The following is a 22,411-nucleotide window of genomic DNA, read 5'->3' on the forward strand; positions in this document are numbered from 1 at the left end:
CATGTACAGGAGGCACTTATGTACCAGGCACACAGCCAGTAAGGGAGCCCAGGTTCTGAGTTTTCATTTAATACAAAAAGTAAGTCTCTAGCCTTCCTAGAAAGAAAGTTAGGAGGCAAAATGGGCATGTACCCTTCTAACTGATTTCTGTGAAATGAACCAGAATGAGTGCTCCTGCCTTGCAATACTTTTAGCTAAGTAGTGAAGTAGGTGCTGTGATTTATGTGTCAGTTGTTTAGTCAGCAGGAGATAGGAATACCTGAGGTTTTCCTTTCCCCTTTTATTTCACTTTTCCTACTACTGAATAATTTTCTAGTTCTTAGAATCTTTGTAGTTTGCACTTCCTTTCCCCCCAGCAAGACAGGATGCACTGTTGTGGATTAATCTAAGATCAGGTACTGTACTCCCTAGAAGTTCTTTCCTGGAAATACCAGCACACAGTAAGTGTGGGTGGATATTAAGTTGTTCCCTGTGGCATGGCAAATGCAAAAGGTGAAAACTTTGCAAAGAGGCCTGGACGTGTCTCCTGCTATGCAGTAGCTAAAGACAAGGCACTTGTTAAGAATATACTGTATAGTTAACTGACAGAACAATGGTATTCCTTTCGACTCAGGAGTAAGTCTCTTTGTGTTTTAATTGTGCTTATTCCCAAGTAGATGAGTACAAGATTGTAGTCAAGTTTTGGGTTTAGGGTTGGCACTGGGGGAAAGAAGGGTTTTTATGCAGGCAGAAATTCCATAGGTTAAGCTTTTTCTAGTTTGAAATACAGGGGAAACTTCACCAGTTCAAATTTTGTTACATGTGTGGCCAGCAATTTAATTTTGGACCCTGTACCCCCAGGCAAAAGAGGACATAGATCAGGTCAAAATTCCCAAAGAACAAATTCCTCAAGCTTCCCTAATTGTAACCAACCTGAGCCCATGGGATATAATTCACAATTCCTGTGAGAGCATAGCAAAATCAAAGCAGCACCTTCTGCATGTGCCTCACTTACAGCAAACCAGCATGATGGCTCCCGTCATGTAGAAGCGCTTTCCTTTCTCCATCGTGAAGAGCTGCACCACAAACATGACCAGGGAGACAAAGGAAAAGATGATGGCGAGGATCATGAAGGCTTGCACTGCCTTGAGTGCATCTAGTGACACACAGAAGAGAGAGAAAAAGGTGTGAGCCTGAAGTCACAATCCTTGTCAAAATACATGACTGTTGTTTTAAACAGTGCACATTACTCAGATGAAAGTAAATGGACCCTTACTGAGGTCGTCTTCTTCAAAACGAAGATCCCCGCAAGCTCCGTTTATACACTGCAGCCACAGGCCTGAGGAGTTTGTTTTGCCCATACTCTCACCTGCCATCCAGACCTAAAAGCAAAACAGAAAAGATGTGAATGTTTTTTATTGCCTCCCTTCAAGAAAAGCAGTTTGCCAGGTTAAATCTAGAAAGGAAAACATTGGTGAGTTCAGCAATGCCTTTCTAGAAGTGTCACCATTCACAAGGTATTGTGATTTATATTATTATTATATCCAAAAATGGTTGCCTCTTTTTTTGTTTTTTGCAACAAAAAGATTTCTCAGTTATACTGCCAGAAATCTGACATCAGTTTACAACATGGGAAATGTGCATACATGTATGAACTTTTGCTCTTTCAAACTACAAACTTGGAGGTGTTTGTGATAGGGGCGGGGGAATCGTTCACTCAGATTCAGAGGTGTACCTAGGCTCCCTTGCATACTTGGCGAGGAGTTGCATCAGCACCTCTGAAGCCAGGAGAGATCATGGACCAGAAATGGAAAAGTTTGCTTTTTTCACCTTTCACACTCCACTAGTGACTTCATCCGCAGCCATTGAGGTCAGGTGTGCTCTACTCCACCTCCCCTCCTCCTCCTCCTCCTCCTCCTCCTCCTCCTCAATTGGTCCATCTATCTGCCTGTCTGCCTCCCTCACACCGCTCACTGATTTCCCTTCTGCCCCCTCCCTCCCCTTTTCCTCCTCCTGTAACTCTTGCCTGCTCTCTTCACATTTCTTCCCTCCAAGCTCCACTGGGCACTCCACTCGCAATTCTAATAGCACCACTGGTCAACTGGGGAGGAGACCCCATGCGGCTACTGCAATGACCCATGCCAATGACCCAATTCCTCTGCCAAGATGCCCAGAGGAGCCTGCATACCTCACCCAGAGAAGCATGCCAGGGAGTGTGGGGATAGGTGGGTGGGCTTCTAGCCACTCTGAGCCAGAGTGGAGAGGTGCAATTTTTGCACTCCTCCTTGCACCTGTGGCCTTGGCGGGCACCAAACTACCCAACCCCTAGGTACATTCGGCTCAAATACTGATGTGAGCAGAATATCACAAAAGTAGAGTCAATAATATGAGCAGAATCAAAATTTTGAATATAGTAGCAAACACACAGGAAAATAATAATAAAAAGCAGAGTTCCGTGGGTCAGAAATGATGGAGATGTAGCCAAATACTTTGCTAGGAGGAAAAGTAAGATGTGGCTTTCAGCTGATTGGTGTGAGATTCAAAAAGGCTTGGGAAATATTGTTGGATTCCAACTCCCATCATCCGTCCCAGCCAAAATAGCCAATGATCAGGAAAGATGGGAGATGAAATACAGCAACATCTGTAGATGACCACAGACTATGCCCCCCCCCCACTCTAGGAATGATTACTCAGAAGCTCTGAGAAGATCATTTGGCACATCTCATGAACAGTCCTCCAAATGAATCATCTGTATGATGCCGGCTTGGACAGAAGTTTTTATTATTTGTGATGGATTGTTATTGTTCTGCGATGAATTTTTTATTGAAAGCCCCTTGGGATAATTTAATAGAAAAGCAGTATATAAATATTTTAAATAAATACATAAATAATAAAGAAGTATCTGGAAATTATGCCACAGCATGAGGGTTATGATCAGAATCCATGAGACGCGCCATTCCGTAATCTGTTGGCAGATGCGTGTGATTTTGAAAAGGTGACGGGTGGGTGACCTTTTTCAGAGGCTGTTGCTTAAGTGCTCCTTATGACTTGCTTTTGTCCGCGGTGGCTGTTGGGGAACTCTTGCAACTAGCAAGCTGAAAATCGATCCTTTTGTTCTATTTATCTTTGAATGGCAGTCTTCAGCTTTTTCAGATCCAGATCTACTTGGAAGCCAAACATACATTTGGGCACTGGAGGAGGAAGGGGGTTGCGGTGGGTGCAGCCTGCCCTGGGTGTCATCCCTGAGGATGCTCGCCCTGCCCTCACAGGCAGCTAGCCCCATGTATGCTGCTCCAGGTGCTAGAGCAGCTATCTCCGCCTCTGCATTTAGGGACCTATTTCTTCATTTATTTATTTTACCATATATTTATATGGTGGTGATAATAGTGGTGCTGTGATTCACCAATGTCTCAGATCATTTCTGGAGGTGGACATCTAACTCTTGGAATCACTCTAGATGTGCTGCATGGTTCAATGGATGTGGGCTCCCATTGGATTACACTTCTGACAAGGCCCTTAAACAGTCCCCGTAGCTGGTGTATATAATAATAATAATAATAATAATAATAATAATAATAATAATAATAATTTATTATTTATATCCCGCCCATCTGGCTGGGCCTTCCCAGCCACTCTGGGTGGCTTCCATAAAAACCAAAAATACAGTAAAATCACACGTTAAAAACTTCCCTGAACAGGGCTGCCTTAAGATGTCTTCTGAATGTCAAGTTTAGTGCCTTGCTGAAAGGGCAAGAAGCTGCTTCTGAAAAGGTAATCATTTTCTGGGAGTGACTATAATCTTCCCAAGCCTCTCTCTGGGCAGTACACAGACCACAGACGTCTGTTCCCTCGGATCTCCGCTGAGACAGGAATTGTGCCAAACTCTGGAACAACAGAGTGCTGAGAAAACTCACTGCGGTTTCCTGATCTCTTTGGCTTCAGGAGGCCTTTCCTGTTGTTGTTCAATGTTTCCCAATGGCTTGTTTTTTCAAAATAAATAAATGGCCGCCCGTTCTCAGACAGGACTATCCAGCAGGGGTCATCATAAACTAAAGCAAAGGAGCAGCTCTAGGTTAGCCTGAGCAGCCAAGAGCAGAATGCAGAAGGGCCTTTGCATTCTCATGACAAATCAGTGGTACCAGCTACTCCAAGTTAACTCTGAAATCAGCCCCAGCAAATCCAGTGGGGTTTATTTTGTAGTTAGCAGGCTTACTAATTCAGGACTGGGTGTAAGTCATTTAAACCACCAGTCTTCTCTAGACCGTGTTCAACTGAGTCACCCTGGAGACATGGAGGGGCCTCATATAAATTTCTGTTTTTCTGATCTCAGATAAGCTTTTCAAATCCTTCATCAAAATTCCTAAAATGACACATACTTCTTGCATGCCCAAGGATTGCTTAGCCATGCCGTTCAACCATTGCAAAGGAAATTAGAGGGCAGGATTTATACCCCTTGATTACTTATTTTGCGAAGAATGTGCTTATCATTCTATTTGCTACTGACATTTGTCTAATTAAGATCATGAGTTGCCTCGTAGTCCACAAGCTGCTTTGGGTCATTTTCAAATAGGTATCTAAAGTGTGTGACCTAGACTGACCACAGTGGAGATTACTATACTCTGGAGCTAATTTTCCAACAATACACTATCAACCGTATCGTAACTTGATTGAAGTAATCACAATTGTCTGCAATGGCAATAGAAATGATACTGGGAATTTTGCCCCCAGGAAAACCTGTTTGATGATGCACACCTGCTGTTTATTGACCAATGGTGCGAGGTGGACATCACACTGTATATAGGGCTTAGTTTGTCCATTCATTTTATGGGCTCACTTCTTTTGATCTGTGCAGCAAGTTGATGAAGATGAAGTGTTTTGGTACTAAAACTGGTCCAAAAACGTAGGTCTTGGTCTTTGACTGTAAGGGCCTGCTCACATACCCAGCAGGGATGGTGGCAGCAGTGGACCCTCAAGTTTCCCTATTTTCCAGGGACATCCCTGATTTAGAGAAGCCGTCCCAGTTTCTGATTTCATCCTAGAACATCCTGCTTTTCCTTAGGATGTCCCTATTTTCATTGGAGAAATGTTGGAGGGTATGAAGTTATCCGAACCCTGAGCCATCTGAGGGCAATCCTGTATAGGGAAGGTTTTTTAAACATTTAATGTTTTATTATGTTTTTATATATGTTGGAAGTTGGCCAGAGTGGCTGGGGCAACCCAGTAAGATGTGTGAGGTATAAAGAGTAAATTTATCTTTATGGCATGGGATGTCCCTATTTTCATTGGAGAAATGTTGGAGGGTATACTGGTTTGTCCTAAGCATCTACCACCGCACACATGTTGAAGATGCTGCCACTCAGATAGACATGAGAGAATAAGTTTGTTCTTGGTCTGTTTCACTTTCTTATGCATCCCCCCCATAAGTCTGTTCTGTCTAGTTTCTGCATTAATCTTTTTGGGGTTTTTTAAAAAAGGAAATCTGCACAAACAAATTCCATTTAAATGTATTTCCCCTTCAAACATGCATTTTAAAACATATCTTGATTGGGGAACAGGATTGAGCCAAGAGGAACAAGTTGGGTAGCATGAAAGCCAATGAATATCTATGTTTCTGTCCATACATTTGGTTCAGAAGATACTGATTGCATTGGAATTTGCAAAAATCAAATTCCTTAAGAGGTCGTCTGCTTAACCACAAATGTGCCTTTGGGGTGTGCCTCCTAAAAGCCAAAGTGCTTATTTGGCAGCTGAAAAGGCAAGGAAGGTGAGAGTGTGTTAGTTCAGCAATTGAAGGGAAGAGGATGCAGTTGTTTTATTAAAGCCCAACGCAGACACTCTTCTTTCCAGGCACTTAAACCAGTTTCTCCAGAGGAACTGCTTAAGCAGCCTTAAACATTAGCTGGTAAAGCAATGATGCTGATAAGTTAGAAAGAACATCAGAGAGTGTATAGGAATATCTAAGCAGTTCCAACTTTAGCTGTGCAAGTAATAATGTCTTGACTAGAAACACAATAAATCAGCTTGTCCCCAGCATCTTGAAGCCAAGGGCAGCCTTGGCTACCCCTCTCCCTTTCCCTATTGATGTCACCTGGTGCCCCTCAAATGCTTTGATTGAAGGGCTGATTGAAGTTGTAGGCCCAAACATCTGGAGGGCGCCAAGTTGGGAAAGGCTGGTCTAGACCTCATGGACAGATGAACAAATTACTGGGTCTGGATGGCGCCCACCCAAGAGTTCTGCTAAAATCAGCCTCCATCCCTGAGAAAGGGAAAATGGCCCACTTAATGCCAAATTTGAAAAAAGAGACAAATTATCCACATTTAATGTCACTTCAGCCTGTGGCAAATTTAGGTTGACCTGGGGAGGATGGGTAGACTGAAGGACCTCCCTCTGGGGCAGGAGGTAGGGCACAGCTTTGAACAAGATGCTTTGTAGTCCTGTCTACGATGCGGCACTTGAAACTCTCCATTCTCCATGTGTCATTGTGGGTTTTTGCAAAGAGGCACGATTGCTTGCTTTCCTGAAAAGCTCGGCCTTTCATGTTGCATTTGCTTATTAAAGCTCACACTTCAGAGTGTCTAAGGAAATCTGAGTCAACCAAACCTTTGACTGTTAGCATCTTTAAAGTATCGGATAGCTGCATGTATGCAGGTAATAGACTTGCAAATATATTTTACAATCTGTTCTACTGGATTTGCAGACAATTCTCATTCATGGCACAACATCATCTTTGATCTGAAAGCATCAGTTGCTGGATACAGCTAGCAGGAGCACACGTGTTGGCATAAACCATTCCCTACCTATTCATTTTAATCATCACACAGATCAACAAGCCAAACTTATATTCCTGATATTCTATCAATCATCTATTACTTTGTGTATGTCTTTTTTTTATAATTTTTATTAACCGGCCAATCAAATCAAATTAAATCACATCACATAAATTCCGAATTACAAAGCCGAATTTTAAATTTTGTTGTGGGGGACCCATATTTCAAGATCCAAAGGGGGATTCTGATCATCTTCTTGCTACTGCGTTAATGTCCAAATCAATCCAAATCAGTCCAAACAGAGTTCATAATTCTATCCAGTCTTATCTTGCTGTTTCCACATCACTTCTTGTTCATATATTTTCTCTTTTTTCTTTATGTTCTCTTCTGATAGTCTCCTTAAGCCGATAAACACCAATAATAATCCTGTGTGAATTTTCCATTCTTCCAATCCTCAAATCGAGATGGTTTCCATATATCATCACCTTCATAGATAACAGCGCTCTTTCCATCATTAATTACAGAACTGTCATTCTTAAGTCCCACTGAGGAGTTTCACCCACAATATAAAAACAGCTCTATTTCTCTATTTCTCCTCTCAGACTTAAGTCCTCCGACAGAACTTCCCAATATGGCGACGGCATTTTTAACTGCGTCATTCCAAAGCTCTTATACATTCCACGCTCTTCTTAAAACATGCTTTGGTTCGAAAGTTTATCTCCACACAGCCTTAAATCCACAGCTTAAGTCCTTAAAACGACAATTCGTGAGGGGAGGGGATTCTTGTTTAATCACATAAGGAAAGAAAGGAAAGTTTTTTCCCCTCCCCCATCAGTCATTTGCCATACCGTATCTTGGCGTATCTTCTCATGTTTTATTCTTGTCTTGTTTTATCAGAGATCTCTTCTGTTAGCAGTCTTTACTCCCCCTCCTTCCTTGAGATATGTGCATTCCTTCATCCAAATTGTTTCTTTTGAAGTTCTTGCAGCTAGTGGCGTGGATCAGGGAGTGCCGGAATCCCACAGGAGGGCTTTGTGCCTAGTGCCCCCATCCCCACAAATTCGGGGGTGGTATAGGGCACAGCAGGCAAGGGCAGTCCCCCCCTTGTGTATGTCTTGGATGTAGGCAGGACTGATAAATAATGAACTGAAGCATCTAAAATGTTCCAGCCCAATCAGTTAAATAGCATGCCTTTTGTTTTTGAAAGGGGATGTTCTGTAATAACATTTGAGGTGGATTTAGCTGTTCTGCTTTGAGAGTTTGGTGAAGATGAGAGTAGCCCTCTTCAGCTGCTATACTCCTTATTCTGGAATCTGCACTGTCTGTGAGCACAGCCTTGTGATGCAGCTTCTCCCCTGATGCAGCTCAAATATTTGGAAGGAAGAAGGGAGCTTTCATGTCCGCAGGCTCCTCACGTCTAGATCAGGGGTCAGCAAACTTTTTCAGCAGGGGGCTGGTCCATTGTCCCTCAGACCTTGTGGGGGGCCGGACTATATTTTTTTTGGGGGGGGGGGAATTAACAATTTCCTATGCCCCACAAATAACCCAGAGATGCATTTTAAATAAAAGGACACATTCTACTCCCGTGAAAGCACACTGATTCCTGGACCGTCTGCGGGCCGGATTTAGAAGGCAATTGGGCCGGATCTGGGCCCCGGGCCTTAGTTTGTCTACCCATGTTCTAGATCCTTGAGCAATTGGGCTTACGAATCTTATGGAAGTCTATGCATGCAAAGGTTCCCTCTCTTGTTTCCTCTGTAAAGGTCAATGCTAGGGGAAAGGGGGACTTGTGTGTTCTCCATAACCGTAAGCTTAATGCTTGAAGAGAGCATGCTGTGCCAAGAGGTATCCATGTTCACCATATCTACTTGTGTCCACTAGGGAGCAGTACCATAATAAAACAATCATTCTAAGCAGAGAACAAATATTGGTTAGAGCTTGTGGTTTGCTTGGGAGTGAAACTAACTAACCACAAGCTCAGGTTCACAAGTAATACAAACCATAGCTTAACTCTTAGTAGTGTGGCAGCTCCAGGAGCAAGGGAAGAGCTAAGCCTTGCTTCATTTATTGTGCAACAGCCCACTTTCAAGGTAAGCCAGTTTGATCTAGCATTGCATGTGAGGAAAGCCACTGAGTAAATGCTATAGGGGAATGTCCAAAATCTGCTCAGTGTGAAACCAAATCAACATTCAGGGCCTGAGAACTGAAGTGTTTTTGGACACCCACAAAATGCATCTGGGTTTGTCTGCACCCACATTCATATGATAGAAATCACAAATGTTGACACACATTGCAGCATATATAGCTATCTATCTAAGGTGGATTAAATTTTAATAGATAAATTTGTTTATTTTTGTTATTTCCACTTGTTTTATGTTTTATTAATTTGTTTTAATTTTTAATTATTATTTTAATTTTTAAAAAAAACATAAACTGTTTCCTTTTATGCTGCCTCTCTCGATATGCAGTTGAAAAATCAGAGAGACCCTGCAATTTTGTTGAGAGTGGGTTATAGCATTCTGGTTTGGGCAGGTGGGGATCAGTCTAGATTTCTATTACAAATCACAGCATTGAATAATACCCTTTAACTTCCTCTTGTACTCGGCTTTGCCCAAACACTTCATGAGAATATTTTCTAATTCCAGAAACAGACAAGTATGGAAATACTGTATAATTATATAGCAGACTGTCTGGCAGGTGGGATGGTAAAACACCTCAAAGCGATTATGTGCTAATTCCACTCACTCAACTGGTTTTTGAGTGGGGTGTGCCCGGGTGTTTCTCACTTCAGGACAGGAGTGTGAAAACACCACCATTTCATGCCTTTAGGCAGCCTTGAATTGCTGGTTTGTTTCAGTTGACAAATAGATAATGTCCCTCCATTTCTCAGGGTGTGACTTGTTGCAATAGGTTTCAAGGGCCAGTTGTGCAAAAAGAGGCACCTTAAGCCATATAAAATTCAAGGAAATTTTCTGACATTTTTTCTGGAGGTGATTTGTCTTCTGGAGCTATATCAGCACAAAAGTCTATTGTTAGCCTCACCGAATTAGCCCTTATCATAGATTGTTGACTTGGATGGGACCAAGGAGACAGAAGCATAAAATCTTTGAGTTGGAATGGACTCTAAGAATCATCTAGTTCTAGTCCAACCCCTTGCAATGCAGGAATATGGAGCTGTTCCTAACGGGGATCAAACCTGCAACCTTTTAGTCCAGTTCCGTGTATGATCTGCAATACAGGATGCAACAACTCAGTGAAAAAAGGGCCTTGCCTACCCCACCTGCTGTGGGTCTGTTGTCAAACAGCATCTGCTGTTAGGAAGATTCTCCTAACGTTTAGCTGAAATCTGCTTCTGCCCCATAGATTCCAGGCCTATCCTCTGGAGTGCGTCTCCAAAGAATGAATAGCACCTTCAGCGTGAGAGCCTTTGATGCTTTTATTCCCTTATTCTGTGTCAGACAGGAGGAGATCAAAAGGCCCTGTCCATGTTTCCCAAGGAACGGCCATTGGGGAAGTCTTGCTTGCTACTTACATTGGCAATGGTGGAGACAAAGAGCATGATGACCGTGGCAATGTGGACCACAAAAATACCAGCCAGTAGTACCAACATCTTGGCTCCTCACGGCAAGGGTCTCTCCAACGCAGAGAAGTCCACTAAGGAGAAAATAGACAGACAGCAGCATATGAAACCCGGTGCTGAATCAAAAGGACATTGTTTTTTTTAAAAAAATCACTGTGTATCTTCAAGAAATGAAAGGCACTTGTCTTAAACCCATGGCAGTGACAAAATCAACACCTTGGTTCTGCAAATGCAAGCAAATCCTCTGTTTAATTACCCTGAAATGCTATTGAGGCACTGTAAGTACTGCAACTCGTTTTTCAGGAAATTAAAAGCCGGTTTGTGGAGAAACGAGGGATGTGTAGAAAATTAGATTGAATGTGTTTACAGCTTCAAAGAAAGTTTATAGGTATGAGAATTTTAAAAAGAAAAGATACACTTTTGAAATTACATGTTACCCCACCCTCCTTCTAAGGTGCTCAGGGTAGCTACATGGTGTTCTCCCCCCCATTTTATTCTCACCACAAGATCCTGCTCCACCATGATCTCCTGGTACTTCATATCTCAGCTTTGTGCTCCAAGCAAAAGTGTAAATGTCAGAGTCAAGAAGGGAAATTTGCTTGTCACATCCCTCAAAACATCGTTAAGCACATCACATGTCTAGATGTTACGTGGAGATGCCAAGATTGGATCTCCCAACATAATTTTCTTATTCTAAATGCATACAAGAGAAGAGGCAGTTTGGATCAGGGGTTATCCTGGCCCTAACACAATCTCATCACCACCCAACATCGCTACTTGCTATCAGCCATGGAGAGGAAAATATACAGGCACCCATATTGTGCCTGCATGTTTTCCCTTCTACAACCAATTAATTCAAGGGAGTGGCCTATCCTTGTATTACATCCAGTTATGGGCCTCCCATGTTTCATGCAGTTTGTTCTACAATTTGGCTATGTGTTGTTTATTTGTTTATTTGTCTGTTTCAGATTTGTGTCTTGCCTTTCACACCAAATGGTGCTCCAAACAGCTCACAGAAACAAGATGCACTTCAAAATACATGATAACAAATGAAAAACATTCATAAAAGGTAGGTAAAGCACATCAGTTAAAGCAAAATTGATTAAAAAACCCAAGTTCAATTGCAACATATTTACAATGGCCATAAAAACCTATGAGTTCAAAGGCCCTTATGAATAAAAACATTTTTGCCTGCTGACAGAAGGTCATCAGAGAAGGAATGATATGGGCCTCCCTTGGCATGGCGTCACAGAACCTGGGAGCAGTAACCAAGAAGGCCCTCTCTTGAACTGCTCCTGAACATATTTCAGATGTTGGTGGGACAGAAAGAAAGACCTCTTCTGAAAATCTTAAAACCTGATCAGGCTTATATGGAAGAAAATTGCATTTCAAGTAACTCGATCCTAAGACTTATGGATTGCTTTATTGGTCATAGCTCACCCTCAGAATCATTATGGGAATCACATGCTCCCTATCACATGCTCTGGTCAATAGTCTGGCCATATCTCTGCAAAAGTCTCCTCGCCACTGCTGAATCTGGACATCCAGGACCAAATCCAGACAAGCATCCAAATGGCAAACCTGAGACTTCAGGGGGAGGTTGAGCTGGGCTGCTGAATGCCTCCAAATACCAGTTCCAAGAGGTGATGTGGGATTCAGTAGATTGCGGTATAACAAGGGACTGGATTTGTCTGATAGTGGGCCTGCTAAACAGTTTCTTGAAAAACCTAAGACCATACAATCTTCTGGTATCTCAGTCCTCTGTCTGTAAAATGGAAATATTAAGAGTTTGCTATTCTGTAGCTATGCTGTGAGTAAAATTATATATGTCAGTCAGAGACTGCAGTGACATGCAGCAAGGGCATGGAATTTCTCCTGTGCAAAGCATCATTGAATATAGCAGGAACTTTGCAAGAGCACAGTCATGCTGTGCCACTTTCCTGGAGGATTTCAGTAAAATGGACTCTGATAATGGCAGCAGCAGTGAGTCATGGGAAACATGAACATTGCCATGATCTGACACTGAGAGATGCGGGGGGAGGGACGTGTTGGATTAGGGTTTTTCTTCCTAATGAAACAGCTGATTCATTGACAAGTCTCGTGCTTTCACCTAGTAACAACTTCCATTTTTGACTGCTAGCTTTTCTTGAATTGTATAACCAAGTGCCTGTTTATACAGTAACTGCGTTTTTGGACACCAAGTCCAATTCTCCCTCTTGCACAGTGAATTGGTACAGTCCAGGAAAAGGATAGCCACTTGATTCTGTTGCTTGCATAAGCTGGCCCTAAGCTGCCAGGGTTGTGGCTGGCATCCCCATCAGCTGTGTGCTAGACGGTTTTCAGGCCACACGCCATGGCATTTAGGAAGGCTTGTTGTTGGGAGGGAGGGATCAATGAGATTACTGTAGTGGTTCCTGCAGAAGAACAAGTCATGCTTTGAAACATGGGACCCACCCAATCCTTTCTAATACAGTGACCTTGCCTCAGTACATTTCTGAAGAAAGCCACCATTTATTTGCAATTAAGTTGGTTCATTTTCCCATTCTTTCCTGTCTCTGTAACAAGCTCTGATTAACCGAGGGATTTCTCAGTGGGGCCAACTATTTTTGTTTGGGGGAAAAAACCTTTAATGTCTTCTTAGTCACTCATCGTTGCTGAGAAATAGAAGCAGCTGCTGAGCTTTTCATGAGAAATCATTGATAGCCCTTCTCAGAATTCCTTTTTACTAAAGGACGCCTAATTTGGTTCTCCTTGTGCCTCTTATACCTGAGCTAATTCTTTAGCCCTAAATATTCCCTCCACCTCACCCCAAAGAAGTAGGTCATACTGGTTTCTGAATAGCTTTTCACCTGCATCACTCAAAGTGGCAACACTGATGTAGGACATCACATCAACAGGCAGAGGGTTGCCATATTAATTCCTATTATGTCCAGAGCCCTTGGGTACCCTTTGTGGGATCACTGCCACTAGAGCTCAAGCCACCTCCTATCAGGAGCAATTTCTGCACGCAATGCATTAGTGTCCTAAGAACATAGGAATAGCCCAGCTGAATCAGCCCAGAGGTCTGTTTAGCTGACCATTCTGTTAACACAGTGGCCAACCGGATTCCCAACAGAAGCCCCAGACAGACACGCTCAGTCTAAGAAAAGGCTATCAGTATCTTCTATTTCACTGGAACCTGCTTCCCCACTCCAGATGTTAAGATCTCTCAACACCTCAGGGTACATTGTCCAAGTGCCACCATTAGGACAATGGTGATGCTCCCACACCAAGTCCCTTCACAACCTGTTAGTGAGTCTGCAAACAAAATTGAAGTAGATGGACCCATAGCCTTGCTTGCTATAAAGGCAGCTTCCTTCTACAAATCACTCGGTGATTTGACAGTAGATGCTGATCTGCCCACCTCCTGGTCTAACTCATTGGTGAGATCCAAGCAAGGTTGTCTGCCAGCAGTGCAATCTGATGCATTTCTACTCTGAAGGAAGCAGTCCCATGATTCCAATGGGACTCATTCCTTGGTAAAAGTGTATAAGACTGCAGCCTACGTCAGTGCAGAGTTCTCAGGGTTTATTGGATTCATCCAGGGGCATGGTCCAGCAGCCAGTTATCAGGAAGAAATGCAGTGGGAGATTAGAAAGGGGGGAGTGGAGACAATATAATAGCACAGCTTCCCTGTAATGATGCCTTCCACGGACGTCTTAACCACAGGGCTCTGCAGAGTCACATGTGTTACTCATTTATTCTACCTTCCCCTCTCCCTCCTCTCCATCTAATTGCAGTCTTGTGTGCGAGAGAGACAGCAGCTTTTTAAAATTATTGGGTCTTTCTTGGAACAAAATGGTACTGTTTCCCTCCATTTTTACCAGGCCTGTCAAACTTTACTAGCTCCTTACCACTTATCCCACACCAGGATCAACAAATAGCCAGCACAAATGCTCAGAATTAAGCAAATGAGTTGCACACAGGTCCGGGCAGGGAGGCATTTCTTCTCCTTTCGATTCTGTCTCAGAGCATTCCTTCCGTGATCACAAGGAAGGTCCCACTAATTCAGCATTATGCGCCTCACAGTGGACAGCCAGATTCCTATGGGAAGCCTTTGAGCAAGACAGGAGCATGGCAGCACTCTCCTGCTTGTGATTCCCAGCAATTGGTATTCAAAGATACTGTTGCTGACCCAGTAGCACACAGCCACCAGGATTAGCAGCCACTGGTAGCCTGATTCTCCATGCATTTGTCAAACCCCCGCTTAAAGCTGTCCAAAATGAAGCATTTCCTGGTGTGCACAAGCCTCGCCCTTTCCTGCTGCCTCTTACCCCTCTAGGGCCTCATCCTTGCTTCCACTTTGCCTTTAGCTTTCCACTTCACTTTTGTTCTCTCTGTGAGGAAGCCTTCCAGACAAAAACCTCTGCATTCCATGCAAGGCTTTGCAATAAGAGGTGGACTTGTGGTGACGGTGAGAGAATCTATCTCCCCATAAAGTCTCACTACAGGGGCATCCTTGTTTTGTCAATCAGTCAGCCATGGCTAAGAGCGTCCCTCTGACCGCACACTGCAGTCCTTGGGTGCTTCCAGAGGGGTGTTTTTCTATGGCATCAATGTGCCACGCGCATGTGTACTTTTGGAAGCATCCACGCAACATTGTTGTCATCAGCATTTCCTCCTCATTTAACCCAGATTTACCTTTTGAACGAGAAATTGGAAAAGTTTTTTAAAAGCCACTTATTGCCAACGACTCTTTTGCAATATCTGAATGACCCGTTTACAGTATTAAGCCCCCATAAGACTCCATGAGCACCCCTAGTCTCAGGCAATTTCACGGTTTGCTGCTGTTTGCTGGATATCCAGCATCACTTCTTATCTAGAAAGTATAGAGATATTCCACATGCCAAAGTGGTTTCTTCTTGGCAAGAAATTTCCTGATTTTCTTAATGGATAGATCTGCTGTTCTTCGACACTTGCATTTAAATTATTCACACACCCACACCCAATTTGTGTTTGTTTGCTTATAGTTGGTTGTTTCCTAATAAACAGCTTACCACACCAAAGTGCTTCTTTTCTGTTTTAGCCTGGAAATTCAAGGGTTTTGATGTCTTGACTGATTGCTGCTTTACCATGCTCAGGTAATCCTGATAGAGGATGAATCAGAGAGAGTGTAATGAGTTCTGTCTGCTGCCTTCTAACAACTCTCAGCACCTTTAACAAGCTACAGTTCCCAGGATTATTTGGGAGCAGCCATCACTTTTTAAAGTGGCATGACACACACGTGAGCAGGACAGGGCTAACTGAAAGACAGATTTTGGGCATTTCATTTGTGTTGGGATGGTATGAAGGGGGCGGGGGAGAAGCCCTGGAAATGTCAGGGCCAGATTTCAATCTAGTAAATGCTTGCTAAAGATCAACTGCACCTGCAGTGAGGTGGGAGAAAATATGCACACAACGCACTGCACATGCCTGTGATATTTTATTGTGGCCTCACCCTGCTGCAAGAAACAAACACGTTGCATGCCTCTGAGCAAACAAAAAGTCACCCTGACTCCTGCTGTTCTGTCAAGCGAGAAGATCAGCGTCTGTAGCTCCGGCCTGGAATGCAGAAAAGGTGAGGCCCCCCCTGTCACAATATCACTTGGGACAATGAACTCATTCATGTTATGCAGGATGTCAGGCTAGAAGATTGCAGTCAAGGGTCAGAGGAGAACGCTTGCATTTAGATCCTCTATCAGATGAAGGACTGCCGGAGAGGAATGCAGATTCGTACGGTGGTTGACCAAACTCATGTCCTTAAACCTCAACCATGGGAAAGGTACAAAGTTGCCTTATACCAAGGCGGAATTTTTGTCGATCTGACCCAGTGCTGCCCACTCTGACAGGCAGCCGCTCTCTGAGGTCTCGTTCAGGACTCTTTCCTATCTTCTACCTCTATTGTCAGAGACAGAATGACTTTGAATAGCAGTTGCTGGAAATGGCTGGAGGAGAGAGAGTGCTCTTGGACTCAGGTCCTGTTTGCAGGATCTTCCGATGAGCATCTGGTTGGCCACTGTGAGAACAGGATGCTGAGCTAGATGGCCCACTGGCCTGATCCAGCAGGGATGTTTTATGTACTTAAAACCTCCTCATTCAGAAATGTGGAGCCTGAGACTCTCCAGTTGTGCGTGGACTACAACTCCCACCATCAAGCAACTTCAAGAATAGCAGTAGAGAAATATAGGAAATGTAAGTACAAGTTGGGTTAGGAAGACAGTCTAGGAAGTTTGGAGGTTCTTCTCTCTATCTACCATCTCTCTATTGCAAATCCGATCACCCTTAATGCAAGCTGAGTTGCATTCCCACAACTTCCAACACCTGCAACTCCCCAGATGTAGGTGGACTGCAACTCCCATCTTTCCTGACCATTGACCATGCTGGCTGGGGCTGATGGAGGCTGTAGTCCAACAAGATCTGTAGGGCTATGGGTTCCCCATCTCTGCCTTTTAACTAGAGATGCAAGGGACTGAGCCTGGGATTTTCTGCATGTGCTCCTTCCCCTCATACAGGATATAGTTGCTGCTGCCGCAGCTGCCACATCAATAGCGCTGTGGTAAAGGGAGACAACATGGGAGGGTGGAGGGACTTTCTTCAATTGTTTACTGGTTGGATCATCAACTACCCAGGGACAGGCGCAAGGGAGGGTGAGAGTGCAGCTGAAGCGAGGGTTCAAAGCAGCGAAAAGGCTTTTGACGGTGTGTGATGAAGTATGCAAGGAACTTTGAGTGGGGTAGGGAAAGGCCAGGGGAAATTTTGCAGAGCTATGAATGTTCTTGGACCTTCCAAGGAGCCTTCATGGTGGAAGTTGCTTGGGTTGTGCTGAATTCCTCTTAGACCAGGATTCTCAGATTTATTATACTGGGTCATCCCAACTGAAGTGTATGACAATCAGCTCACCAGGTGGTTCAGACCCCTTTTCCCAGCTTGTGATGATACAAAGGGTGGGAGAGAGCAAAACCATGGTGGTGCAAAGCAAGTTTTCAAATGCCTTCATCAGAGTCCCTAGTAGGGAAGCAAAGATGTTGCCCAAACAGAAGGTTTCCCCTGTTAGCCTGCTGCCTTTACAAACCAATGCAAGTGGTGAAGAATTTGTTGCATTGTGAGGGCATGCAGCATGCTCAGGGATCTGTGGGCAGTGGGTGGGTGTGGGGGCACAGTTCTCCCAAACCTGGCAGAGCTCCTGTGCTGCAATGTGGTTTCTCACTTCCCACATCTCACCTGTATAGTAACCAGCCCACCCTCCTATAATACAGAAAGAGAGAAAGAAGCAGGAGAGGGGAAAGGGGAAAGGGGCGAGCAGAAGAAAAATGGAAGAAAAGGAGTGACAGAAAGAGATAGAAGAGAAAAAGATTGGCTGGAAGAGATGACCTTTCATCCTCATTTGTTTGCACAGTGGTTACACTTAGTCTTTATTCAAACATTTGTTCTGATTTGTTTGTGTGGCCATTATGACAAGGATTGTTCATCCTGATTTGCTTGCAGAGTGCTTATATATGCCTCTCTGTTACTCATTTCCTCCTTCCCACATTTTTCAGTGCGTTTTTCCATCATCACTTTCCTGTCTGTTGTGACGGAGTGCTTGAATCCGCTTTAACAATGCAAACCTACATTTCTAGAGTGTGATCAAATCCTTTCCATGAAACAGGGACCGTTGGGAGGCTTCCAGAGACTAGGAGGGGGAGCCCATCCATTGAGTGGATGCTTGTGGAGGGGCACAGAGAAAAGAGAAGGGGGAAGGAAAGAGGAGGTCTGGTTGTGGTGTTGGCTTAGCTCAGGGCCTCTAGGTGTCTGTAATGCACAACCCAGAAGGAGAATAGGGGCAAGAGAGGTTCACATCCCAGAAGAAGGGTTTGGGAGTAGCTTTCCTCCTCTGGCAATGGGCTTCATCCCACCCCACCCAAAATTTGGAAGATGCACTAGTTTGAAAGTTAACTCTGATTCACAGGGTGAGTAATAGAAGTAATAGTGGCTTAAATCAAGCACTGGGACATTTTGAAATTAAAGTGATGAATCAAAAGCGAGAGGACAATACATGGTGAGATTTGTGACATGCCAAGTACCGAGTGCCTCCCTCAATAAAGCATCTCATTCATCTTGCAATCAGCACAATTGCATCGAGGGTTCTTAGGTCATTTAAGCTCACACCGCCAACCATCTGCTAACAGGAGGAAGGAAAGAGGTGAGTGTCACTTCTGTCATTTTCTCCTCATGTCTTGGGGAAAGGGCATTGTGAGCAGGGGCTTCAGTAACTCAGCGCCCGAGCAGAGGGATTCTGACCTGCTTTTGCTGCTTTGTTCCAGACAAAAGCACATTACCATTGGTGGTGTGAGAAATAAAGAGGGAGGGTTGTAGCCCAGAAGCAGAATACCTGCTTTGCATGCATAGAATCATAGAACTAGATTTGGAAGGGACCCTGAGGATCATCTAGTCCAACCCACTACAATGCAGGAATATGCAGGTGTCCCATACAAGGATCAAACCAGCAACCTTGGCATTATCAGCATCATGATCTAACCAACTGAGCTAGTGCTGAAGGTCCCAAGTTCAAGCCCTGGCATCTCCAGTTCAAAGATGATGGGTAAGATGTCTATTTGCCTCAGGTACCCAAGAGCCACCTGCTCACAGAAGACCAGCCTTCTCCAACCTGGTGTGCTCTAGATACTTTGGACTACAACTCCCATGACTCTCAGTCAGCATGGGAATGGTGCGCAAATGAGCTAGCTGGACCAATGAGTCTGTATCCTGCTAGAATGCAACTTTGTGTGGCAGGAAGGCATAGTCCAAGGCTTCCCAAATGTGGGTCTCCAGCTGTTTTGGGGCCTCGACTCCCATCATACTTTGCTACCAGGACCAGTGGTCAGGGATGATAGGAGTTGTAGTCCAAAAAACAGCTAGAGACCCAAGTCTGGGAAACCCTGGATAGTCACAGTCATCAAACAGGAAGGAAATGAGTGCTATTGTTACGCTCAGTCAGAATGAGGATCTCATCAGCCACTGACTCATTTGTTGGGGCGCAGGGATCGTCATTTGCAAACGGATGTGGAAATGTGAAGAATTGAACCTAAGGCTGGAAAACTGAGAAACAGAGGGAAGCCAATATTGCTCATCTCTGTTCAGAATGCTGTGGATTTTGAGGGTTCCCTGGGCTGGGATCTCAGCAGCCCATGTAACCCACTGCTAATCTGAAAATAGTGCTGGCAGAAAGTGGGAAAGGAACTACGCTGCATGATCACAGAGCTCCTCGCAGCTCTGTTTGACTAGGCTGTTGCTGAGATCTTTGTAAAGCTGCTGCTTGGAGCCATGAGGCTGTGCCCCATTTTAAAATGCTTAAAAAATAAATAAATGCATGTTCGTGCTGCTGCTGCTACTGGCTACATAAATCAAATAGTTCCAGTCCCATTACACTTGACCCTTCAAGCTGACCTGGCCAGTTGAGTCTTTCAACAAGAAGATCCCCTGGGAGGGAGTCTGTTTGTACACCCTTAAGGGCTTTTTGATTTCTGAATAGGTCCTCTGTGTACACAACATGCAATAGCTTTGGGGGTGGGGTGGGTGCTAGCTGCCCCGGAGTATGCAGACACACAGGGCAAACGGATGGAGGGACTTAGCCAAACCGAACATGTGTCAGCTGGTTCTGGGGAGAGGTTTCCTCGAAGGGAAACCCGGTAAAGCAAGGCAACAACCTCCCAAGGGGAGGAGTGGAAATCCCCACTGAGCAAGCCCTGCCTAACAGGACCGGGCCATGCCGTCTCTGAACAGCAGACTGGAGGAAGAGCTTTGCTCTCGCATGTGGCAGGGGGAGGAGTGGAAAACATGAGCTACGTCTCTCGCTTTCCCAGCTCGGGGGCTGTGATTCATTTGGAGAGTGGCTGAATCTCCGCTGCGGAGGCAAGGGCTGGGAAATCGCTTTTGCTGGGGGTGGTAGCCCTAGAGTACTAAGCCGTGTGAGAGGCTCTCGGCAGAAACGCCAAAGCTTTCTTGGCAGCAGGGAGGGGCAGAGGCAGCTGCCTGAGGCCTGGAAGGCAGCCAAGAGCAACCGCTGGCGGAAGATACTGTATCTCTCTCTCTCTCTCTCTCTTTCCCTCCCTCCCTCTCTCTCTCCCTCTCTCCCTCCCTCTTTGCACCCGCCCTGCCATGGCTCCAGTTGTGCGGGGAAAGAGGGAAGGGCAACAGAAGCACAGAGTAGGCGGGGCGGGAGCAGCAGCAATGAATGGATGCCACCCAGAGGTCTTTCCCCACTTTAAAGACAACCCACTTTAAAAGCATGAAGTGTCTCCCCCACACTAACACCTTTATGTGCCAGTTGCGTTTATGTGCCACTCACAAGGCATTAACAAAGGCTCTGTGTTGCAGGTTCGGGGTTTTTTTTTGTTTAAATAGTCAATTGCATGCTTAGAAAGCTTCAAGAGCTCTTGAAACTTTCACAGTGCATCGACAGAGAAACTGTGAAATGTGTTTGCGTTGAGACAGGGACCGGGTGCTGAAGGGCAATGGGCCCCTACAGACTGGCCTAGGCCAAATGTTCAGGATAGGGCTGCACCTCATAGATGCTGCGCTCGAGCCCACACTTTGCAAGGAAGCATGAGAGGCCTATGCTCCTTTTGTGACATATCCATACATCCCTTCATGAAAAAGGCAGGTTGAAGCACCTCCAGCCCAGAGAACAAAACCCTTTATAGGTTTGACTGATCTGGTTGGATCTCATTGATTTGGGGTTCTGGCAAGAAAAAAAGAAAGGGAAAGGAGGAAAAAAGTTGCAGAATGTCTGTCTCTAGATCAGGTGGGCACTGACCGTGGGTTGCTTCAGCCAACAAATCAAAACATATCTCTTTGCCTGAGCTTTCCCCCACTGTTAAAAACCAGTCCGTGGCATTTCTGGCTTCTATAATTGATAGCAATGCTACTTAATTGACAGCGGCTTTTAAAATTGTAATTGCATTATATATTGAAGTTTTTCATTGTTCTGCAAACTGCCCAGGAATTTCTTTAAAATGAAAGCTGTTATGCAAATCATAGAACTGTAGAATCATAGATGGGGCAGAGATCGATTCCTTGAATGGTAGCGTTGGAAGGGACCACAAGGGTCATCGAGTCCAACCCGCTACAATGCAGGAATATTTTGCCCAACGTGGGGCTCGAACCCACGACTCTGACTGAGCTATCCCTGGTGGCATGAATTAGAATCGTAAGAAGGAAAAAACATGGTGGGTTCAAGTCATAATTGAGAAATGCAGTCAATCTCTGGTAGTTTTAGCAAGGCTCATGGGAAACAGATCACCGTATTTTTTGCTCTATAAGACGCACCAGACAATAAGACACACCTAGTTTTTGGAGGAGGAAAATAAGAAAAAAAAAATATTATGAATCCCAGAAGCCAGAACAGCAAGAGGGATCGTTGCGCAGTGAAAGCAGCAATCCCTCTTGCTGTTCCGGCTTCTGGGATAGCTGCGCAGCCTGCATTCACTCCATAAGACACACACACATTTCCCCTTACTTTTTAGGAGAGAAAAAGTGAGTCTTATAGAGCAAAAAATACGGTATGTGGTTTTTGGCTACTGGCCTGATTGAAGCATGCAAATACAGGCACACACTCCACCTCTGACTTGACCGGGGCAGAGCAACAAAAACATGTATGTTTTCATAACAGATTTGATTCATTTTTCTCAGGCAGACCAGGAAAAGATTCATGAAAAAAAAGTCATAACATATGAGCAGATTTCCAAAGACTGCAATAAACTATTCTCCTGATTCATCAAAACTGCCACCTGGCTTCTGCTTAGGGTTGCCAATTTCTAAACCAGACTCCTACAGTTTTACCTTTCAGATAGCCTTGCAAAGCTACTAGTCCTCAAAAACAGTTACTAGTCTGTCTTTTTTTAAATGTATACCAATATTTATGCCCAACACAGTCAACAGCCTGAAATAAAAATAAAGCTGATAACAACAACAACAACAACAACAACAACAACAACAACAACAACAATAATAATAATAATAATGTCTTGCATTGAATTTATTGATGCTGCCTGCAACCAAGCCTGCTTTAAGAGTGCCTTGATATGC

At 44.3% G+C, this 22,411-nt stretch overlaps 2 protein-coding genes across 5 annotated transcripts in view; one reads left to right on the forward strand and one right to left on the reverse strand.

Annotated features, from left to right (window-relative positions):
* GSG1 (germ cell associated 1) overlaps positions 1–22,411 on the forward strand; it is a 111,199-nt gene that overhangs the window by 30,920 nt on the left and 57,868 nt on the right. For 2 of the 4 annotated variants that reach the window (XM_079993404.1, XM_079993402.1), the window contains exon 2: positions 11,296–11,396. The exons of the other annotated variants lie outside the window; for them this stretch is intronic. The gene's annotated coding sequence lies outside the window, so the exon portion shown is untranslated. The remainder of the gene's footprint in view (positions 1–11,295; positions 11,397–22,411) is intronic. 4 annotated transcript variants of the gene reach the window in all.
* The window catches only part of EMP1 (epithelial membrane protein 1), a 31,230-nt gene that overhangs the window by 2,100 nt on the left and 6,719 nt on the right, over positions 1–22,411 (reverse strand). Inside the window, exons 2-4 of the mRNA XM_079993417.1 lie at positions 10,280–10,401; positions 1,256–1,361; positions 995–1,135 (exon numbers count right to left, since the gene is read on the reverse strand). Of these exons, the coding sequence (XP_079849543.1) occupies positions 995–1,135; positions 1,256–1,361; positions 10,280–10,357 (325 nt within the window). The 5' untranslated portion in view covers positions 10,358–10,401. The remainder of the gene's footprint in view (positions 1–994; positions 1,136–1,255; positions 1,362–10,279; positions 10,402–22,411) is intronic.

This window comes from Podarcis cretensis, assembly GCF_951804945.1.
Source record: "Podarcis cretensis genome assembly, chromosome: 10".
In the NCBI taxonomy this organism is placed as follows: Eukaryota; Metazoa; Chordata; class Lepidosauria; order Squamata; family Lacertidae; genus Podarcis; species Podarcis cretensis.